Here is a 19172-nt window from a genome sequence, read left to right on the forward strand (position 1 = left end):
GCAATGTGCATAAACCATGTCCTTGTCCTGCATTGTATTGTACTGTAAGTCACTGGTTTCTTGTTCACCTATTTGTTTATGTACTTTGCAAGGTGCCAGAACACTTGTGGTGCCATATAAATAAAGGACAAGGATAATATTCTAAATGATAATAACAATGTACATGTCCAGTATGAGAAATTAAGAAAAACAATATCATCCACTGTATATACATTATATATATATATATATATATACATACACACATATATATATATATATATATATATATATATATATATATATATATATATATATATATATGAAAAAAATAAGAACATTTACAAACAAAAATTCTGTTCAATGCACACAACCCTAATCCAAAGCAAACATTTGGTCAAGGACAACTTTGCACACTTACCTACAATGATGGGAGTGTTGTTTGCTAAAAGACATGAAAAGAACATCTGAAATTAGAATATCATCATTCCAATGGGATAGAAAGAAATTTATAAAAAGGGAAATATTAAGGACTTTTCATGCACTGCAACATGTTATTAATGCTGAGAAAAAAGAAATTAAAGCACTGTCAAAAATAGCACATTTAGTCACTGATTAACAACAACACTCAATTAAAAAGGATGAAGCGGCCTGTGTTTACAGACATATAACACACATTATCAATATTATATATAACATACAGTAGCAATGTTGTTAGTATAAAAATATTTTGTAACACCAATAAAAAGGATGATTGGTAGAAAGTTACAATGTTAGTGGTTTTTCACACATCCAGTAATTAAATCCAGGATATCCTTAATTCCAACTGCTGATATTTATACAGGTTCAGTCTCCCATATACAAAACGATTGGGACCAGAAGTATTTTGGATATTGGCTTTTCCGTAATTTGGAATATTTGCATACCATAATGAAAAATCTTAGGAATGGGACCCAAGTCTCAACACTTAATGCATTTATTTTTTATATACACCTTATATACCTTGGCGCTAAGAGGCAAGTGCCGGTTAAGTTGACAATGTGTTAGTATTAGGGATGTTAGGGACCACATCTTATGGGGTTCACCTTGACGTGGTGGACGGGCAAACAATTTTGGCCAAACTTGTACTAAGAACCTCACTTATACTCCATTTTAATTGTAGAGTTTATCAGGATTATTTTGACTATAATTGTTCTTTGTACTCATAGCGCGTACCCTACACACACAGCCTGAAGGTAATTTTATACAATATTTTTAATAATTTTGTGCATTAAACAAAGTTTGTGTACATTAAACCATCAGAAAGCAAAGATGTCACTAGCTCAGTTGCGCTCAAAAAATTCTGTATTTCAGAATATTTGGATATGAAAGACTAGACCTGTATTACCAATTTTCCTCTGGAATGTTGTTGGTAGATGTTAATATAGATGGTATTAAAAATATATGTGAATAAATGTGCTATTTTTTTACAGCATTTCAGTTTATATTTTTTCTCTTAATTTACACTTTTGTAGGGTATTAGTATTCCCCATTGTGGTATCTGAAGCTGCATCCAATTTGTACTGGTTTTTGGCTAGTGTTATTGTGAGCTACCATTTTGCATAGAAGGCTAGTGCTGGGTTGTTTTTTCTTGCTTGTTATCTAGTCCCATGCTTTACTCTAGTATCAGACAATATTAGACTCATTTCATAATAAAGATCAAAGGGGGAGGAGGTACCCACTCTTTCTTACATGCTTCGCTGCCATAGATGCACAAGAACCTCAACATGGTCTCACAAAAATTCAAATATCCACAAACTGGCATGACCGCATCATTTGTTTTACAGCATCACTCAATTATCTTGCAAAAGTTAAATACGAAAACATTTGTGTTGATTTTGTGGTAACATTTGGGCGTACATAATATATATTGTATGACTACAAAACAACTAATTTCACTTTTCTCAGTTTGTGAGTCTCCAGGATTTGCAGTGATAAAGATGATGCCACTGCACAAATGGACTTCATGAGAACAAAATTAAATTCAAGAGATTATTATCCCTAACTGCTTAGACCAGCTAAAAATAAGGTTTTTGTGTTATCTAGGGAAGGGACCTAGATAACAGAGAGAAAGCAACTTCAGGACAGAATTATTTGGGTAATGGATTTCACCACCAGAAGCAAGGAGAGTATTTCTACTGCAGACACAATTTGGCCTCTTGTGAACACAGATCGGGACTTACCGGCTCTGCATAATACATTTTTAATGACAGGTTATGAGAGAGGTAGAAATAGTAAAAATGATGTGGTCCACAACATCGTGAACCATAAACCTAATCCTCCCCAACGTTTCCTAACATGGAAACCCAGTAACTAAGTGTACAGGCTGTGTTACCTGCAGATATTTAGGCACAGGTAATGTCTTTAAACTTCCTAGATCAGGTAATATATAAAATCCATTACACCCTGACTTGTACAACTAAATGTGTAGTTTACTACACATGTGGTTTCCTTTATGTGGGGAAAACCACTCACTCACCAATTTAAGAAAAGTATATTAGGCAAGCAATGGACTAGAAGATGGACTAGAAGATGAATGGCCAGCTTGACACATTAAATCCACAAACTGACTATAAATTTTAGTATATCATGTATTTTGTAGTCCATCACACACATTTTCTGAAGAGTTCAACTTTGTGCAGTATATATGCTGCACTGATCCCAATATCAAATCGAAGGCTATGCACCATTAATATGTTAGTGTCCAGCTCAGGTGGATATATTCACTTTATAGGTGTAAATATTGCATACAACTGTAAAATGAATCTTAGGAGTAGCATAGAAAAAAATATTGTATATCACTGCGCTTTGTTTTTTTAGTGGCTCATTAAATTAAATATCATAAAATAAAGGGGATTATGGGCACTATATATAATAGGTTAGTGGCACCTGTAAAGTAAATGTTGTTAATTAGTAAAACATATGTTTATAGCTATAAACATATGTTTTACTAATTAACAACATTTTCTTTACAGGTAGCATAGAATAAGATTTTGATTTTTTTAAACTTTTTATCTTAACGCTATTTTTTATATTTGATGTGGTCTTTGTTCCGACAGCTATTGTTATTGTTTACTATGGTGCTGAGGAGCAAACCCCCTAGACAGCATCAGTATGTCAGCGATGCGGTGCAGAACGATGATGTCACAGCGCTTCCTGTAGGGACGGGAGCAACACAATGCCAACAGATGGGTGAAGCACTATATAGGTATGTACTTTAAAAAAAAAAAATTGTATCAGTGTTTCAATCTGTAATGATTTTGCCGAAAATCATTACAGATTATAACGTTGATACGCATACTGTTTGTGCAAGTGGTTTGTTTTTTATGCGCTCTGAGTGCCGCACTCCCTGGGACTGTAAGTTGTGCTTTTGAGCGTGTACATGCACAGAGAGTTGGACCAAGTTCGTGTTCTCGTTTTTTCTCTCTCTCTCTCTAAAATAAATAAAACACACACACAAACACCTGAGCTTTAGCAGTAGGAGTTCTCTCTCTCTCTCTCGTTCTCTCTCTCTCTCTCGTTCTCTCTCTCTATATATATATATACATATATATATATAATAAATAAAACACACAAACAAACACCTGAGCTTTAGCAGTAGGAGTGACGTGCGGTACTTACTTTGTGTACAGAACTCCTCAGGATCAGACCAGCTTTTGCCTTGGCAAGTTATTGTATTTTTTTTCTCAGGCACAAGTACGTAACTTTCTTTGCAATTGTACTGCACAGTTGTATTGTTGAAGTAGTTGGGTAGGTTGGCAAATCTTCCATCAAGATCTGCAAACATCAGTGTAGGAGGAGGAAATTTACACACGCCTGCAAATAAAAAATAAAAAAAGGCATTTCATAAATCTATAGTGTTTTGGAATTAAAATAATAAAAATTACAGAACACAAAGGTAAATGAGATACTGACTGCATATGTGACTGCATGCTAAGTTGACATTCATAATATTGACCGTTAGAATGTTGACACCTGGAAAATGTTGATAATGTGAAAATGTTGACATTAGAGCTAGGTTAGAGTTAGTGTAACGGTTAATGTTATGGTAAGGCTTCGCTTAAAAGACAATGTTGACATCATGGTGAATGTCGACATGTTCATTGTCCAATTTATAGCTATGTATATACCGAACCCACAGACACATTAATAAAACAAATAACAGAAGGTATACTGTCCTGAAGAAGGGGAGTACGTCCCCGAAACATTGACAATTACAGTAAAGAGTATTTACTTGTTTCATGTATTCCAGTGTCTCTGAGTGTAGCCTGTGTGTGTATGTAAATATATATATGTATATATATATTTATACACACACACACACACGCATATACATACACGTTTAAGCACAAAAAGGGGGCGCCACATCGTGCATTAAATGTATACAAAGAATTTATTGCATAAAAAGGCAGACTACAGGTCGGCATGCGTATCAAAATAAGCGGTCTAAAACCACCGCAAGCATAAGTGATGATAAAATAACAATAAGGCCGATGTTTTCACCCGAACGTCTCCAGGACCATCAGCATAGGAGGAAACTGGACCCTCCAACTATTACAGATACTAAACACAAATTACTATCAGGCACTAATTAGTTAATCAATTTAATTCACAACATAAATATCAGAGATTATAGCATAAAATTAAAACAATGAAATAAAAATTAAATATGTCAAAGGATATAAAAACACATAGCATAAAAAGTACACCTTATGTAAAGATGTTAATAACATTCATCAATTTACTTCTTGTAGGATAAAACCTGCTTCCTAAGTATACACATTAAAAGGAGTCCCACAGTTGTGCATATATTCTATTCTTTAGAATGTAAGCTCTCATGAGCAGGGCCCTCATCCTCACGTGCTTCTCCTCCCCCTACTTATAGTATAATTTACTCCTAACTCCCTACAATGGCACCTACCACCTGGTTGCTCATGTCCTGCTGCTTGTGTTTTGCAGCTGAGTTTATAACCTTGTCCTTGTCCTGCATTGTTTTGTATTACTATTAACTGTTTTTCTTGTGTGCTCATTTATGTACTGTGTAAGGCGCTGCGGAACCTTTGTGGCGCCATATAAATAAAGGATAATAATAATAATATATTAAAGCCAGTATCTGCAGCTCACAAGCTAAAATATGATCCTATTTTCTGTCAATTGTAGCAGTTTGTTTCAATTAGTTCGAAAAGAAACAATGTTAATAAAGCAGCTGGTTATTAGTTCCACTGGGCAAAAATAACCCAGTTTTTTTTAATGCAAAAAAAATACTCGTGCTTTTAAATCCAATCCTATTTTTAGCAGCCTGTTTTTATAGCAGCCTGTTGGTTATCCACAGGACGGCTACTAGCAGCAAAATCAACAGCTGTTCATACAGACTGGAGTGGTCAGTTTGTTTAGAAAGCAGTCAGGTGTCTATCCTCTACGCGTTTCTCCGCCTCTCAAGCATCGACTGCTTCCTCCTTCTCCTGAGGATATGGGCAGGGCAGCGAGTTTAAACAAAAGCATGCATGCATAATATATCCTGGGTTGTTGCTTTGGCAGTTTATTTGGAAAACCAAAGAAAACATTTTTTTTAGAGCCACTGTCAAAATTGCACCTAACAAGGAGCGTTTGCCAACTTTCAAAATTGTGTTATACCCCTGATGAAGTCCCGGTGGAGGACGAAATGCGTTGGGTGTGTTTTATCTACCCTATATAGGGGTGATATATATATTGAGGGTCTATTTTTAGATGCATCTCAAAGATAAGGATTTTATCTTCATATTAAGGAAATCCAAATCACATGGGAGAATCCTGGAATCAAATCCCAGCCCCACCGGTCTTCCCAGGGAATTTCACAAGAAGAAGTGCAGATATACAAAATAAAACAATATATCAAGCAATATGCTTAAAAAAGTGATTTATTTAACAAAACAATATAAGTTAAGCGCACATGAAAGAATGTGCTCAGAGTTTTAATCAGTGCAAAAAAAAGCGTATCTGAGCCAGAAGGAACAGCAGCAAACCATACATGTCCCAGAACCGGAGTAAACTACAGCCTCAACGTGTTTCGTCCATCTGCTACTACTAGGACTTCATCAGGAGGATGATGTCCTGGTAGTAAAAGATGGAAGAAACACGTTTATCGCCCAACCCCCAAATAAGACATGGGGGAGAAGCGGTATCAGCGCACATAACATGCGCTGATAATGCTTCGGCGGTTAATATATCTACCCCTGGGACTACACTGCAGGAGGAGAGGACTTGAGGAGAGGGAAGGGGTGGCCACCACACTGCCTACATGTACCACGTCACTGACTGCAAACAGTGCAGTGTGGTGTTTGGGGGAGGTTTGGAGGCTTATTAGAAGAACCTTCCTTGCTGTAAGGTATCTGCAGTCAGTGACATGAAACATGGAGGCAGTGTGGTGACCACCCGTTCCGTCCTTTAGGATCCTCTCCTCCTAATCTCAGAGTCCTAGCCAGTCATTAACATAAGAAGCCCTGCCCCTCCAGACCACAAAATGAGGAGTTGCTGCCAAATTACTACTTCTTGGTGAGGAGGATATGTGTATGTGTGTGTGACTGTATGTATGCGTGTGTGTGTCCTTGTGTGATTGTATGCATGTTCTGTGACTTTATTACATTGGCTGAGTTTATAAATGTGAGACTTTTCTCTCACATTTTCTAAACTCTCACCCTATTACATTTGGCCCTATATGTGGTTTGTAGTTTCATGCCATGGTGTTTTAGAATGAACTTGCTGGAGGATTTAGAATGAACTTGCTGGTCCCTGTCCATTTTGCAGATGGTCAGGGTGCATTTTCTCTTTTTGGAGCACTAAGCTGAGTTCCAGACGAAAAATAATTTGGATCGGAGGAGGGTTGTGCCACGCCACCTCCTGTACTGAGAGATTGGGTGTTGCATGCCAGGTTTCCCATAAAGATCTCAGTTTTCTGCCTTCAAGGCCATTTTTGAATATCGGCTTCACATACAGCACAAATCCACAGCCTCGGTGTCAAACTCGCCTGAGGTAACCATGCTGGGATATGTAGTCCCACAGCAGCTGGATGGCCACGTGTTTGCCACCCCTGCACTAGACGATATGTTGGCAACACAGTCTTGTGTGTATTCTCAATGTCACGGACAATGCGCGCTAACACGCATAGTCAGCGACATCACCTGCATGCAGGTCCGACTGGTGACATAGCCAAATGCAGCATGGACCCTGCTGCAGCTCCCAACTTCGGCAAGTGTGTCACACGATAGGTCGGCTGGGTACACATTGTTAAATGTGTACCCAGCTTAAAGTCACAATGTACAAACAGACAGGCCTGACATAAAATCATGTGATTGACAAAAAGTTCCAAAAAAGTCTTAGATATAGCAATGAAAACTCCTTAGTCTCACCTACAACTTCATAAGTGGTGCAGGTAATCCTCCAGCAAGTTCAGTATGGAGATACTTTGTGATGTCCCATGTGTGAACATCCGGGTTTCATTCTACATGGATGTCATATGTTAGTGATTAACATCCGGTATGGACACACATTGCCTTGTATGAAACATTTTTGTTCTAATAAATGGATACTATTTGATCTAGACCAGTGGTTCTCAAACTCGGTCTTCAGGACCCCACACAGGTCACGTTTTCCAGGTCAACAGGCAGGTGCACAGGTGTACTCATTATTCACTGACATTTTAAAAGATCCACAGGTGGAACTAATTTCACTTGTGATTCTGTCAGGAGATCTGCAAAACATGCACTGTTTGGGGTCCCGAGGACCGAGTTTGAGAACCTGTGATCTAGACCAATAGTTTATTTCCTTCCATATGTTTCCTACTCTGATATTTTGTGACAGTCTCACTTATGTAAGCATATATATGTTATCTTTATTATACATACACACACACACAGAGTGTATGAATCACTCTTTGAAGTGTGCTCAGGCTGTTTTACACTGGAAGGAAGAGCTTTCTGGGGACACTCCTTACTGAATACTTCCTCTAAAGGAGCGTACACACTGCACGATATGCTCCCTGAGCGATATCGTGTAGTGTGTCCTCGGCAGGCTGTGCTCAATGTCGTTCATGACAGTGAGCACAGCCGCTGAACGATATCATTAACGATATCGTTCAGCGCCGGCCTCTCTCCCCCATTCCCCAACATGCAGCAACCTGATGACATCGTCCATCGTCAGATTGTGCTGCATGTTCAGGCAATGGACAATGTCGGAAACGACCAGCGGGAGTGCGCATCGCTGGTCGTTTCCAACATAAGAGTGCACCATTTGTGCACGATTACTGAGCGATTGCACGATTACGATGTCGTAATTGTGCAGTCGCTCAATAATATCGCCCAGTGTGTACCCACCATAAGACACTTGGGTGCTTCCCTTTGAAAATTTATACAGTTTATGCTTTGTTGCTTTATTTTAGGATACTGAACTTGCTGGAGGATTACCTGAACCACATATGAAGTTTTGGGTGAGACAAAGGCGTTTTCATTGGTACATCTAAGACTTTTTTTTTACTTTTATCTAGCGCATGATTTTAGGCCAGACCTGTCTGTTTGTATAGGTCTATGATTTGGTGAATCATTGTTTGACCAATCTGCTGCCCTGACTCTTTGTGCTGGGATGTTGTATAAATTTATTTTGTTTTAAGTCAGAATGTGATGCAACTGGGTCCCACCAGAAGACTGTGCTGATTAATTTGATATACAACACTTTTCTGTGTGTGACTGAGTCTCTCGATCAGCATGCGAAGTCCTACGATGCAATGGCTGCAGCTTTTTTCCAAGCCAAGTTCCGCTTACAGATATACAAGTGGTACATATCGAATTATAATATTGTTTATTCCACAAAGGGGCCCCAAAATGTATATTTGCTTACCAAAAAAATTACTTGTTACTTTGCACAAAAAAACCCAGGGGGCGAAAGCAGCCCCCAGATAAGGAAAAAAAGCTACATTTAAAAAGGGGCCTAATCACTTGTGTAATTCTTGTATTTATAGTACTTCACAAAAACACAAAACCAACAGGGTTAATGCTGCAATCCTGATGCTGGAAGTTTAGCAATAAATAAGTTTTTCAGTATATGCTGTATACCTCCATTTATAGCCAGCCAACTGGTAAGACATGTTTTAGGGTGTTTTGTCATCATCATAAACACTGTAAGGTTGTTACATCAGCAATCCACGTTGATTTGCATTTTTTGTGACTTCTACAAGTTAGCAGTCTCCTTATAACAGCTGCTGTTGCTCCATTCTAAGACACCGAGCGCCTTTTGCAGTTTCTAGGTCTTTCACATTTACAGCACTTGGCAAACGGACTGGCCAGTAGTTTGGTTAACCATATTAGGAAAGGATTTGCATACTGCTAGCTTCTGTCTTAAATATGTATTAAATGGCAGGAACGTGCAACTTTAAACTCTAAGGTTTGACATTGCAGCAGGATTAAGACTTCCGTACAACAGCATTTTTGATGCTGGACATTACAGCTTACTCCACAGACTTAGAGCTAGATTTACTAAGTGGCTGATCCTGTAATTTCAAACTGCAATAAAATATTAAATGCAGAAGACAATGACATTTTGTTTTTAAAACTGCCAACAAGCACTTAGTAAATCTATCCCGTAGTTTCCTCATGCTTCTTTATTAAACCATGAACGAAATTCCGGGTACTCAAAAGAGTGCTATAAAACACATTTCCTGAGATTTATACATTCATCACTATACACAGCAATGTAACAAAGCCAAAAGTATACAATATTAACCTCAGGTAGTTGCAGCTGGAGTTTGTCTGGAATTTTGAATAAAGTTACTGATAACAAAAAAAAAAAAAAAAAAGTTGCTACATTTTGGTTGACTTTCAATCATACCTGCGTTACAATGTGCATTTAGAGTTGCAGAGACCCAGATCCCACTGTTAAGAATGGGATCTACATTGTATGCAGCCCCTTGCAATTTATAAATGTTTTTCAGCAGGTCAACTTATGTAATCTGCCAACTGTCATTCTTGCATGTGTGTACGCTGCCTACAGAAGCCACAGATAGAAGGAATTATAAACAAACATGTTGACCAGTGGGATGTGAAGGGAGGATGAAATGCTAAGGAGCTGATGCAGAGCTGATCCAGTTTGCAAAGTGTAAAATCGCTAAACACATGCTCAGAATACAGGTCACACTTTTATGCGTCTTCTTGAACTTTTGGAAATACTGTATGACACGTTCGCTTGTAGCTAAAGAGAAGGTATGGGGGATGAAAGGTGAGGGCTAAGAATTGAGTAAAGACATGTTCGTGAATTGTGAACATCTGTACACCGGCACATAGACACCCATTACACCATATCAAGGGAAGATACAAATACATGTCGATTATGAAGACAGTCGCCAAAAATTGCTAGCGATTGGCCATTTATGAACGCAAGCTGAAGCGGAGAGATATTCTTTGCTGCTCGTGGACGTATGTTTGTGTCTCCTGTGGGTGTGAAGCATTTCTTTTCATTTTTGTACATGTGATGTAGAGCTGTCTTTGACGTAAAAGAGAGGGCTTCTAATTTTTATTGAACACTAATAATAAATGCGTAACTCACTATATAAAAAATGGTTAATAATATGGATATAAGTGTATATGTCTTATGTATACTACTGATGCAGACTTGCACAAATCTTGAAACAATTTCAACCTTGACCACATTTTACACCGACGAATTGGGTCGCAACTGCGTCCAACTTTGCATCAGCCCTTATCCGACTGAAGTGTTTAATTGTGTTGTTTTTTTTTTTTTTTAAAAGATACACACAGTCAAATTCAATAACGCAAATTCAATGCTTTAATAATTAAAAATGAGCAAAATTAAAAACCACCTGCACAAGTAAGATCTGGTCTGCTCCAAGTCCCATCAGCTTGACATTCTCTATACGTCTCTGAAGTCATTGCATACCTGAAGTGAAGGAAAACAAACATCAACTTAAAAAAATTATTGATATTTACAACAATGCTTACTGTGAAAACATTAATGCCAGAAAGAACACTTTCAGACTTTTTGACCGGCACCACCAGCCTTCTCCGATCTGATAACATGACGGGTACTGTGCTGTGTATTGCCCACTGGGGAATTCTCTATCTTTAGTTTAGTTCAATCTGCCGGGCAACACTGCATTATTCACCATATACCCATCTATGCCACTTTCTTGTGCACTACACCCAGCTGAGCATTGCAAGTTACTAATCTATTACAGAACTACTGAGCACATCAACCATAACCTGCTCGGAGACAAACCTCTCAGTTGGAATGGCTCATGTTCAGTGTGTCACTGGCACTATATATACCTTCAATGGGCTACAGTTAAATTACACACTTGACAGTTTTATCTAGCCATTGTACGCACTAGATATATACGTGTATTATTTTAACTAATGTGATATTTATTTATGGTCTATTGTGTGCACTTACACAAATTTCCTTATATCCCCACTCCCAACCCCTCCCCTTCCCTTTTATGTAATAAATTCTACTTGTATTACATGAACATTTGAAACATCACTATTATTTTTGCTGTGGGTGAACTTTTTGCACAGTCATATTAAGGGCCATATCCAATTAGCCGCTGTAAATTACCGCGGCTAATTAGCTCGCCCGGGGCTATCCAATTAGCCCCGAAGTCGGCCTGACAACGGCACTTCTCAGGGTTTTTTTTTTTCGGGACTTGATGTGTCCCGAAAAATAATCCACGGTAAATGCAGTTTTTTCGCCCAAAAAAGGGCGAGAACACATAGGAGCCGCGATAAGCTAGCGGACCTATGTGTTAACGGGCAAACTATCCTATTATTTTGCCCAAATTAATAGGATAGGGAGAAAAAAAAATATTGTTGAAAATCGGGCATAATCGGCGAAAAATCCCCGTTTTTTGCAGATCGCGGGGAACAATTAGCGCCAGAACAGTGTTCGGGGCTAATTGGATATGGCCCTAAGTGGTTTATCTTTCTGAGATTTAGCACATTGCTCCTGTTTGACAGCTGCATTGTGCCCCACTTTTAGACTTTTGATTTAGCGCCACATCTGCCAAAATACTTTTTATATAATATAGAGATAAACTCAGTACTAGATAAGCAGTTGGATTTGCAACTTAGATTTTTTTTCTTTAAATTAAATAAAAGTAGTAGTTTTTTTTAGACTAAATGTAATGTATTTATTTTGGATATAAATTAACTTTATTGCTAATCAATATGTTGCTTAATGCAATGTGCTTCTTATTTTTGCACTGTGGCCAACAAAAGGCAATGTTTATTGGTGTAAACACCCCACGGAGGCATGTGTGATACTACAATGGGATCTCTTTCTCAACTGAATTGGCTCCAATAAACATAAAAAAACAACTGATACTTGTAACATAGGCTATTGCAAAGTATTAATTCCACAATGAACACAACCTACCCTTCTTTACATGTATAGGTTGCATTGGAGCCAAACAGGAAGTCTGAAGGGTCAAACCGGTCAGCATTTCTTATTTGCCCTGGATCACCACATGATTTACCTGTAAGTAAGGAGTAAAATGTACTTAATGTTTTATCAGCATCTCTTCTACATAGTACACACACTAAATAAAATATGAATGCATTTTTCTGAATATCTAATTATACATACTTTAGCCATAGACTGAACAAAGAGCACTTACGTGAGCAGAATTGGTCAATCTTGGACCAGTTTTTGTCTGAGCAAGTTATATTATTTTCTTTATTAGGATCACGTTTGTAACCTGGTATGCAATTGTATAGTACAATTGTACCACTGACGTAGTTGGGTAGGTGGACAAATTTTTTGTCAAGCTTCGCATAAGAGAGTTTGGGAGGAGAACCACACACACCTGAGGAAAAAAAACAGTAGTTCAGCAATCTGTACAGTACAGCAATTAGTAATAACAAAAATACAGGAATGTAATGGAGTGAATATCAGAGAGGTTATATTTTGTCACTTATTTTTACAATTTACGTTAGATTTTAAAATGTTCTATAAAGTAGAAATGTCAGATATACAAGACATGCAAAACAAAAATATGTTTATAAAAACATCCAAGACTGCTGGGTCTCACAAACTTATGTTAGTAAAACTCTGAGCTGCCTTATAATCTATATCAATGTAAAAGGTACTGTATGTCCTGTCTCCTCAATGCATGCACAGTGGTACTCTGGGACTCTCCGTTGTTCTTTGTATTTTTCATACGTATAAATATTAATATATACACACACATTAAAACATATGTTTTATTGCAGTGCATCGTGCTTATGCATTCCTTTTTTTCTTATCTACAGAATTTAGTACATGCAAATGCTGAGAACAAAATGGCTGCCAAATCGTCCAAACAATTCAAATTAAGCTATTGCAACTTGTGGGGAAATGTTAGCAAATGCAATTTACAGAAATGGCAGTCCTGTAAAATACCTGTACCATTTGGGACTCTACATAAGACAACCAAAAACAGCAACATCATCAGTGCATCGGGTGCAGGCAGAAATAAGCGTCAACTGCTACATGAGGGCTGTACACAGGGCCTGATTCAGACCCGGTCGCAAGCGCTCGCAACTGGGTCGATGGTGGCCCAGAGCGCATGCGCACGACGGAGCCGACTCAGTCGTGCTCATGCGCGAGACCCGGATAGCGACTGGCAAGCCGTCGCTCCGGGTCTCGCACCAAAGCGGGCGTGCTGTCGACGTTGAGTGAGGGGGGTGGCTGCCCAGACTGAGGCGTTCCCATGAGAACGCCTACCGTCTGGGGGCGGCCCCACTGACATCACAAGTGATGTCAGTGGGAAAGCTTTCGACTCTGTTTGAGCTGAAAGCTCTCTGGGGCTTGCGGCAACGAAACCCTATCACAAGTGTCTCGGCGCAAGCCCGATGGTCGCGATGGTCATCTTCCTGGCCGCTCGCTATAGATGTGGGTGGTCACCCACAGCTATGCGAGCGGCCAGGAGGCCATTCTAAAAAAAAAAAAAAAAAAAAAAAGACCGGCCCTGATTCAAAGCGAGCGCTCTGTCAGAGCGACCGGCTCTGAATCAGGGCCACAGTTCTATAAATGAACAGCTCTGTGTATTTTAACCGGGGAACACTCTATGCATTTCAATCTGCAGCTTACTGAATCTGCCCTAAGCGGTTTAACTTAAAAAACAAAAGAAAAACAATCACCTGTACACACAACAACTGCTCTACTCCAAGTTCCATCAGCTTGACAATCACTATAACTTACTGCCGAAGTCATCAAATACCTGAAGTGAAAAAAAGATGTACATAAAGTTATAAATGATTAGCACAAAACTCATCGGTGGCTCCTACTGTACCTCTCTTTCATGAGGGGTCTGCCTGTCTGAAAGGTTTGCATATGTGGGAATCACAATTTTGCACATGCACACAAAACAAGCAGGCTTCTAGGGACTGCATCAGCATCTCCCAGGGGCAGCTTGTGTATCATGTGATTAGCAGGAGGTGCTTCCAATGAGAAGCCACTACCACTGCTCGGTAGTCCCTGCAGGTGACTGATTTTACTTGGGGGTAGGGGATTTGGGGGCACCAGCCCTCTACCACCTAGTAAAATCCACCACTGGCAATACTCACTATAAAAGATTTATTCCTGCACAATGAACATTAACAGGCAGTGTCAGAGTTAGACGCAAGTTCACTTTGTGGACAGATCTTGTGACTTTCAACAACTTCAGGTGTTTCAGAACAACATGAAACTGAGCTGCATGTCCATTTGTGGCTAAATTGCTTTAACATATGTAGGATAAGGCTTCCGTTAGTGAGTGTGGTGGCAGAATTGTGGGTTATTCAGAGGTGAGCGTATGCAGAGAACCTTCTGATTTCACTATGCACTAAGTATAGTAACTAATGCTGGGTACACACCTATACAATCATCGGGCCGTTCATCCAACATCGAGAGAATGGCCGATGGATTGTATAGGTGTGTATGTTGTCCCGATGTAGGAGCTGAACGCAAGATGACCTCAGATGCTCCGCTTTGCATGCACAAGAAACAATGCATATATTCAGAGTTGAATGCATTTTTGGGAGTACATTAGGTTTCATATAAGTCCTCCCTTGACCAGCCTGTCCTTGGTGCAAAATGTGTGTCTGAACACAGGCAAATTTACAAATACACCTGAAAAACCTCACAGTTGCTATGACATGCCCTTATCAGGTCCTTCCCTACATTATGATGTACTATTAACATGAAAATGTGTTTAATAGGCTTTAAGAGCTAGCCTTGAAAAAAAAAACATCCACAATTTGATTACCCCTATCTTTCTAAAGAGGAAAAATGGTGGCATCACCCATAGCAACCAATCAGATCCTAGCTATCATTTTATGGACTGTTCTAGATAAATGTTAGCTAGGATCTTAGCGTTCCCGCTAGGCTGTTTTAACAAGGCGCCACACTCTGTCCGATTTCAAAAGGGCATAATGCGCCCTGCCCTTTTGGCGCTGCCCCGCTAAAGCAACCTAAAAACATCCTGAGACCATTCAAATATGGGGTTGATTCAAAGCCAAGGAAGTGGGATCACTCACAATTTTGCCTAAGAACACACCATAAATAAAGAATGGTACCGAAATATCCTCCAAGAACAGTTTGGTGATGAACAATGCCTTTTCCAGCATGATGGAGCACCTTGCCATAAGGCAAAAGTGATAACTGAGTGGCTCGGGGAACAAAACATCTAAATTTTGGGTCCATGGCCAGGAAACTCCCCAGACCATAATCCCAATGAGAACTTGAGGTCAATCCTCAAGAGGCGGGTGGACAAACAAAAACCCACAAATTCTGACAAACTCCAAGCATTGATTAGGCAAGAATGGGCGGCCGTCAGTATGTGGCCCAGAAGTTGATTGACAGCATGCCAGGGCAAATTGCAGAGGTCTTGAAAAAGAAGAGTCAACACTGCAAATATTGACTCTCTGCATAAACTTATTGTAGTTGTCAATAAAAGCCTTTGACACTTATGAAATGCTTGTAATTTTACTTCAGTATACCATAGTAACCTCTGATAAAAAAACTTTGTGAAAACCAAATACTTATGTCATTCTCAAAACTTCCATGGCTGTACACAAGAAATGCTGGGAACACACCTGACAGATATATCTGCAGATGATGGTTGTTCATACACACTGAACTACTATCATCTGTAGTGCGCCCCCTCCCTGCGGCCTCCGCTGCCGACCGCCTGTACACACAGCACGATGGACAGATTTATCTGCAGACATATCTGCCATTGGCTGTGCAGCAGAGCCGACGTGATAGGTCTGAACGACGTCATTCACTGACATATTGCTGGTACACACTGGCCGATGGGCACCCAATATATTGGTTGATCAATTGGTCGGCCAATATACTGTATCTGCCAGTATGTACCCAGCAAAACTAAAACATATTTAAAACAGTTAATCTAAAACAAAATAAAAGAAATGAGATGATTATGACATATTGCAAAGTGTTAATTCCCCATTGTATACAACCTACCCTTCATTACATCTATAGGTCACTCTGGAGCCAAACAGGAAGTCTGGAGCTGACATGTTAGCATTCATTATTTCCCCTGGACTGCCACATGATTTACCTGTATGTAAAATGTAAAATATACTTAATGTTTTATCATTAAACACATCTGAACATACAAATTCATATATTTTGTTTATGAAGGTTTATATATACAAACACAAACCTTACCTTTAGCAATAGGAAGTACTTACGTGTACAGAAATTGTCAGACACGTCCCAGTGTTTGTCTCTGCAAGGTATAGTGTTTTCTTTATTGAGATCACGTTCATAACCTTCTTTGCAATGGTACTGCACAGTCGTACCACTGAAGTAGTTGGGGAGGTGGGCAAAGCCTTCATCAAGCTCCGCATAAGAAAGTGCAGGAGGAGGAGGATTACAGTAAGCTGAGAAAGAAACAGCAGCTCAGCAAGCTTTACAGTATAGCAATTAAAAAAATACTAATAAAAAAAGATAGAGCAACACAATGGAGCAAATTCTGAAATGTAATAAATTTAAGACATACAGAGGTGTCCTACCTCTGCTTTTCTGCAGTCGCGCCACACAGCCCCTCTCGGAGTGCCTAGTCCGGTGAGACTCTTAGCGCTGGGTGTCTTTTTTTTGCCCCCCAAAAAAGTCACAATGTGATACCACTAGGATGCACCAGCAGACTGTGCTGATGAATTTGATCTGGGGCACTTGTATATCTGTGTGCAACTTGCGAAATGCAGCGGCTGCAGATTTTTTTCCATGCTAATCTCAGTTTACAGACTCATCTGCACACACAAATATAGAAGTGTTGCATATTAAATTAATCAGCACAGTCTGCTGGTGCGCCTAGGTGCATCACATTGCTACTTAGATGCATTTTTGGCAAAATAAAAAAAAAAAACGCCAGACCCTAGTAGAATTTGCACAGGACCTGACGGCTCACTCACGCCAGTCATATCGCGCGGCATGGCGTATTAAGGACGGACGAGCAAGGACAATGTATAATTGACAAGACTGATTCAATTTTCACTCAAAAGAGGGACACCTGACTATTGTGCATCACCTCCCCTCACAATGCAAAGTTATGGGACAATGTTGTACGCAGTGTAAAACAAAAGGATGTTAGAAGACATTGAGGAGTTTGGTCCCTTCTAATAAAATTATGTTACACAGTAATGAAACATTATTTCTTATAGTAGCCATGTTGCAATTAAACGGATATACTTTACTAAAGTGGATTTTAAGCTTACCTGGCTGTAGTACTGAAGAGTGGAATGCTAGCAATATCCCAGTTCTACTTGTAGTAGTATGGTAACTTGCCTGTGTCATCACCATACTGGTCACAAGAACTTCTTACGATACTGGTTGACGCGTGTTTCAGAATTATTTACCGTCTCCATAGTGCCAGGATGGCTAGACCTCCTTTCGCGAGCCCCGGAGACACAATAAGCACGCTATCAAATGTGCAAATGAACAATGTTCTCCAGCTAAACAAGTGGTCTGACACTTCCTGTATTACAATGTTTAGTTTTCGCTGTAGACCACGAAGCACCTCAGTCACGAGTGGAGACAGAAGCAAAATGACTACAAACATAAGGTAACTGGATCAATCACTTGCAGACTGTTGTAAATTTGGGGTATCAATGTTTTGGGTTTAAGCATTGCCCAAGGCATTTTTACGGTTTCATATCAATGACACCGTGTGTGAGTCAATAGCTCTCTTAAGTATTTGTTACTAAGCCCTTCATCATAAATGAGCTATAACTAAGCAACCCTGCTTATTTCTGGAAGTATGTTTGTTTGGCAGTGGCTAGAAATCAAAATATTGCTCATCTCTCACATTTGCTGAAATTTCTAACCCAAACCAAAATGCCTTTTTAATACATTTAAATCTCTTCTCAGCCCTCCCACATCAAACCCACTGGCTAGCATCAGTGCCCAAGTTATTGCTTCCTACTTTAAGGACAACACTAAAAAAGATCCAACGTGAAATGCCATCTTCTCCTGCAATCAGCAGTCTGCTCAGTTTATTCGCTGAACCCTCTTGCACTTCTCTTCTCTTGAACCTACAAATAAAGATGAAATATCTACTCTTCTTATCTTCTTGCTCTACTCCCTCTCCTATTGATCTAATCTATCTACACCACTTCTCTTGGCAATCTAATAGGCTCTTTCATATTTCGGGATCCTCTGTATGCGGATAATAACCAAATTAACCCAAATTCTTTGTATTACTGAATGTCTTTCTGCCATCTTATTTTGAATTTCATCTCGCCACATGAAACTCAATCTTTCAAAATCAGATAACTAACACAAGACACTGCAAGAAAATGTAATTCATGCACTCATTATCTCCCACTGATTATTGCAATAATCTCCCTATTGGTCTTCCCCTGAACAGGCTTTCATCCCTACAATCTAATTTGCAATCGTAAAGTGCAACGTCATGTGCTGGAGCTATAGGAATAAATGTTAATAATTGATAAATAAATAAATGGAGTGATAAGCTGTTACCACACAGCATCTAAAAGGTAATTTTAGCATGATTATTTTGAAACATTGATAATAGACCCTTATTTAATGGTCAGAAAGGCAGTAGCTGGAGACTACTAGTTCATAAATAACTTATATCATGGTATTAGAGCCAGCATCATTTCTCACTC

General features: G+C 39.2%; 1 protein-coding gene across 3 annotated transcripts in view; it reads right to left on the bottom strand.

The window, feature by feature from the left end:
* Positions 1 to 19172, bottom strand: part of LOC148516717 (zona pellucida sperm-binding protein 3 receptor-like) — a 178398-nt gene that overhangs the window by 24001 nt on the left and 135225 nt on the right. For all 3 annotated transcript variants that reach the window (XR_015879383.1, XM_088479578.1, XM_088479577.1), the window contains exons 8-15: positions 16734 to 16925; positions 16504 to 16600; positions 14178 to 14257; positions 12674 to 12862; positions 12433 to 12532; positions 10862 to 10938; positions 3640 to 3834; positions 401 to 424 (exon numbers count right to left, since the gene is read on the bottom strand). Coding sequence is in view for 2 of the 3 variants with exons in the window: in XM_088479578.1 (XP_088335704.1) it covers positions 401 to 424; positions 3640 to 3834; positions 10862 to 10938; positions 12433 to 12532; positions 12674 to 12862; positions 14178 to 14257; positions 16504 to 16600; positions 16734 to 16925 (954 nt within the window). In the remaining variant the exon portion in view is untranslated. The remainder of the gene's footprint in view (positions 1 to 400; positions 425 to 3639; positions 3835 to 10861; positions 10939 to 12432; positions 12533 to 12673; positions 12863 to 14177; positions 14258 to 16503; positions 16601 to 16733; positions 16926 to 19172) is intronic.

The sequence above is a fragment of the Taudactylus pleione genome, unplaced genomic scaffold (genome assembly GCF_031769625.1).
Source record: "Taudactylus pleione unplaced genomic scaffold, aTauple2 ptg000242l, whole genome shotgun sequence".
Lineage (NCBI taxonomy): Eukaryota > Metazoa > Chordata > Amphibia > Anura > Myobatrachidae > Taudactylus > Taudactylus pleione.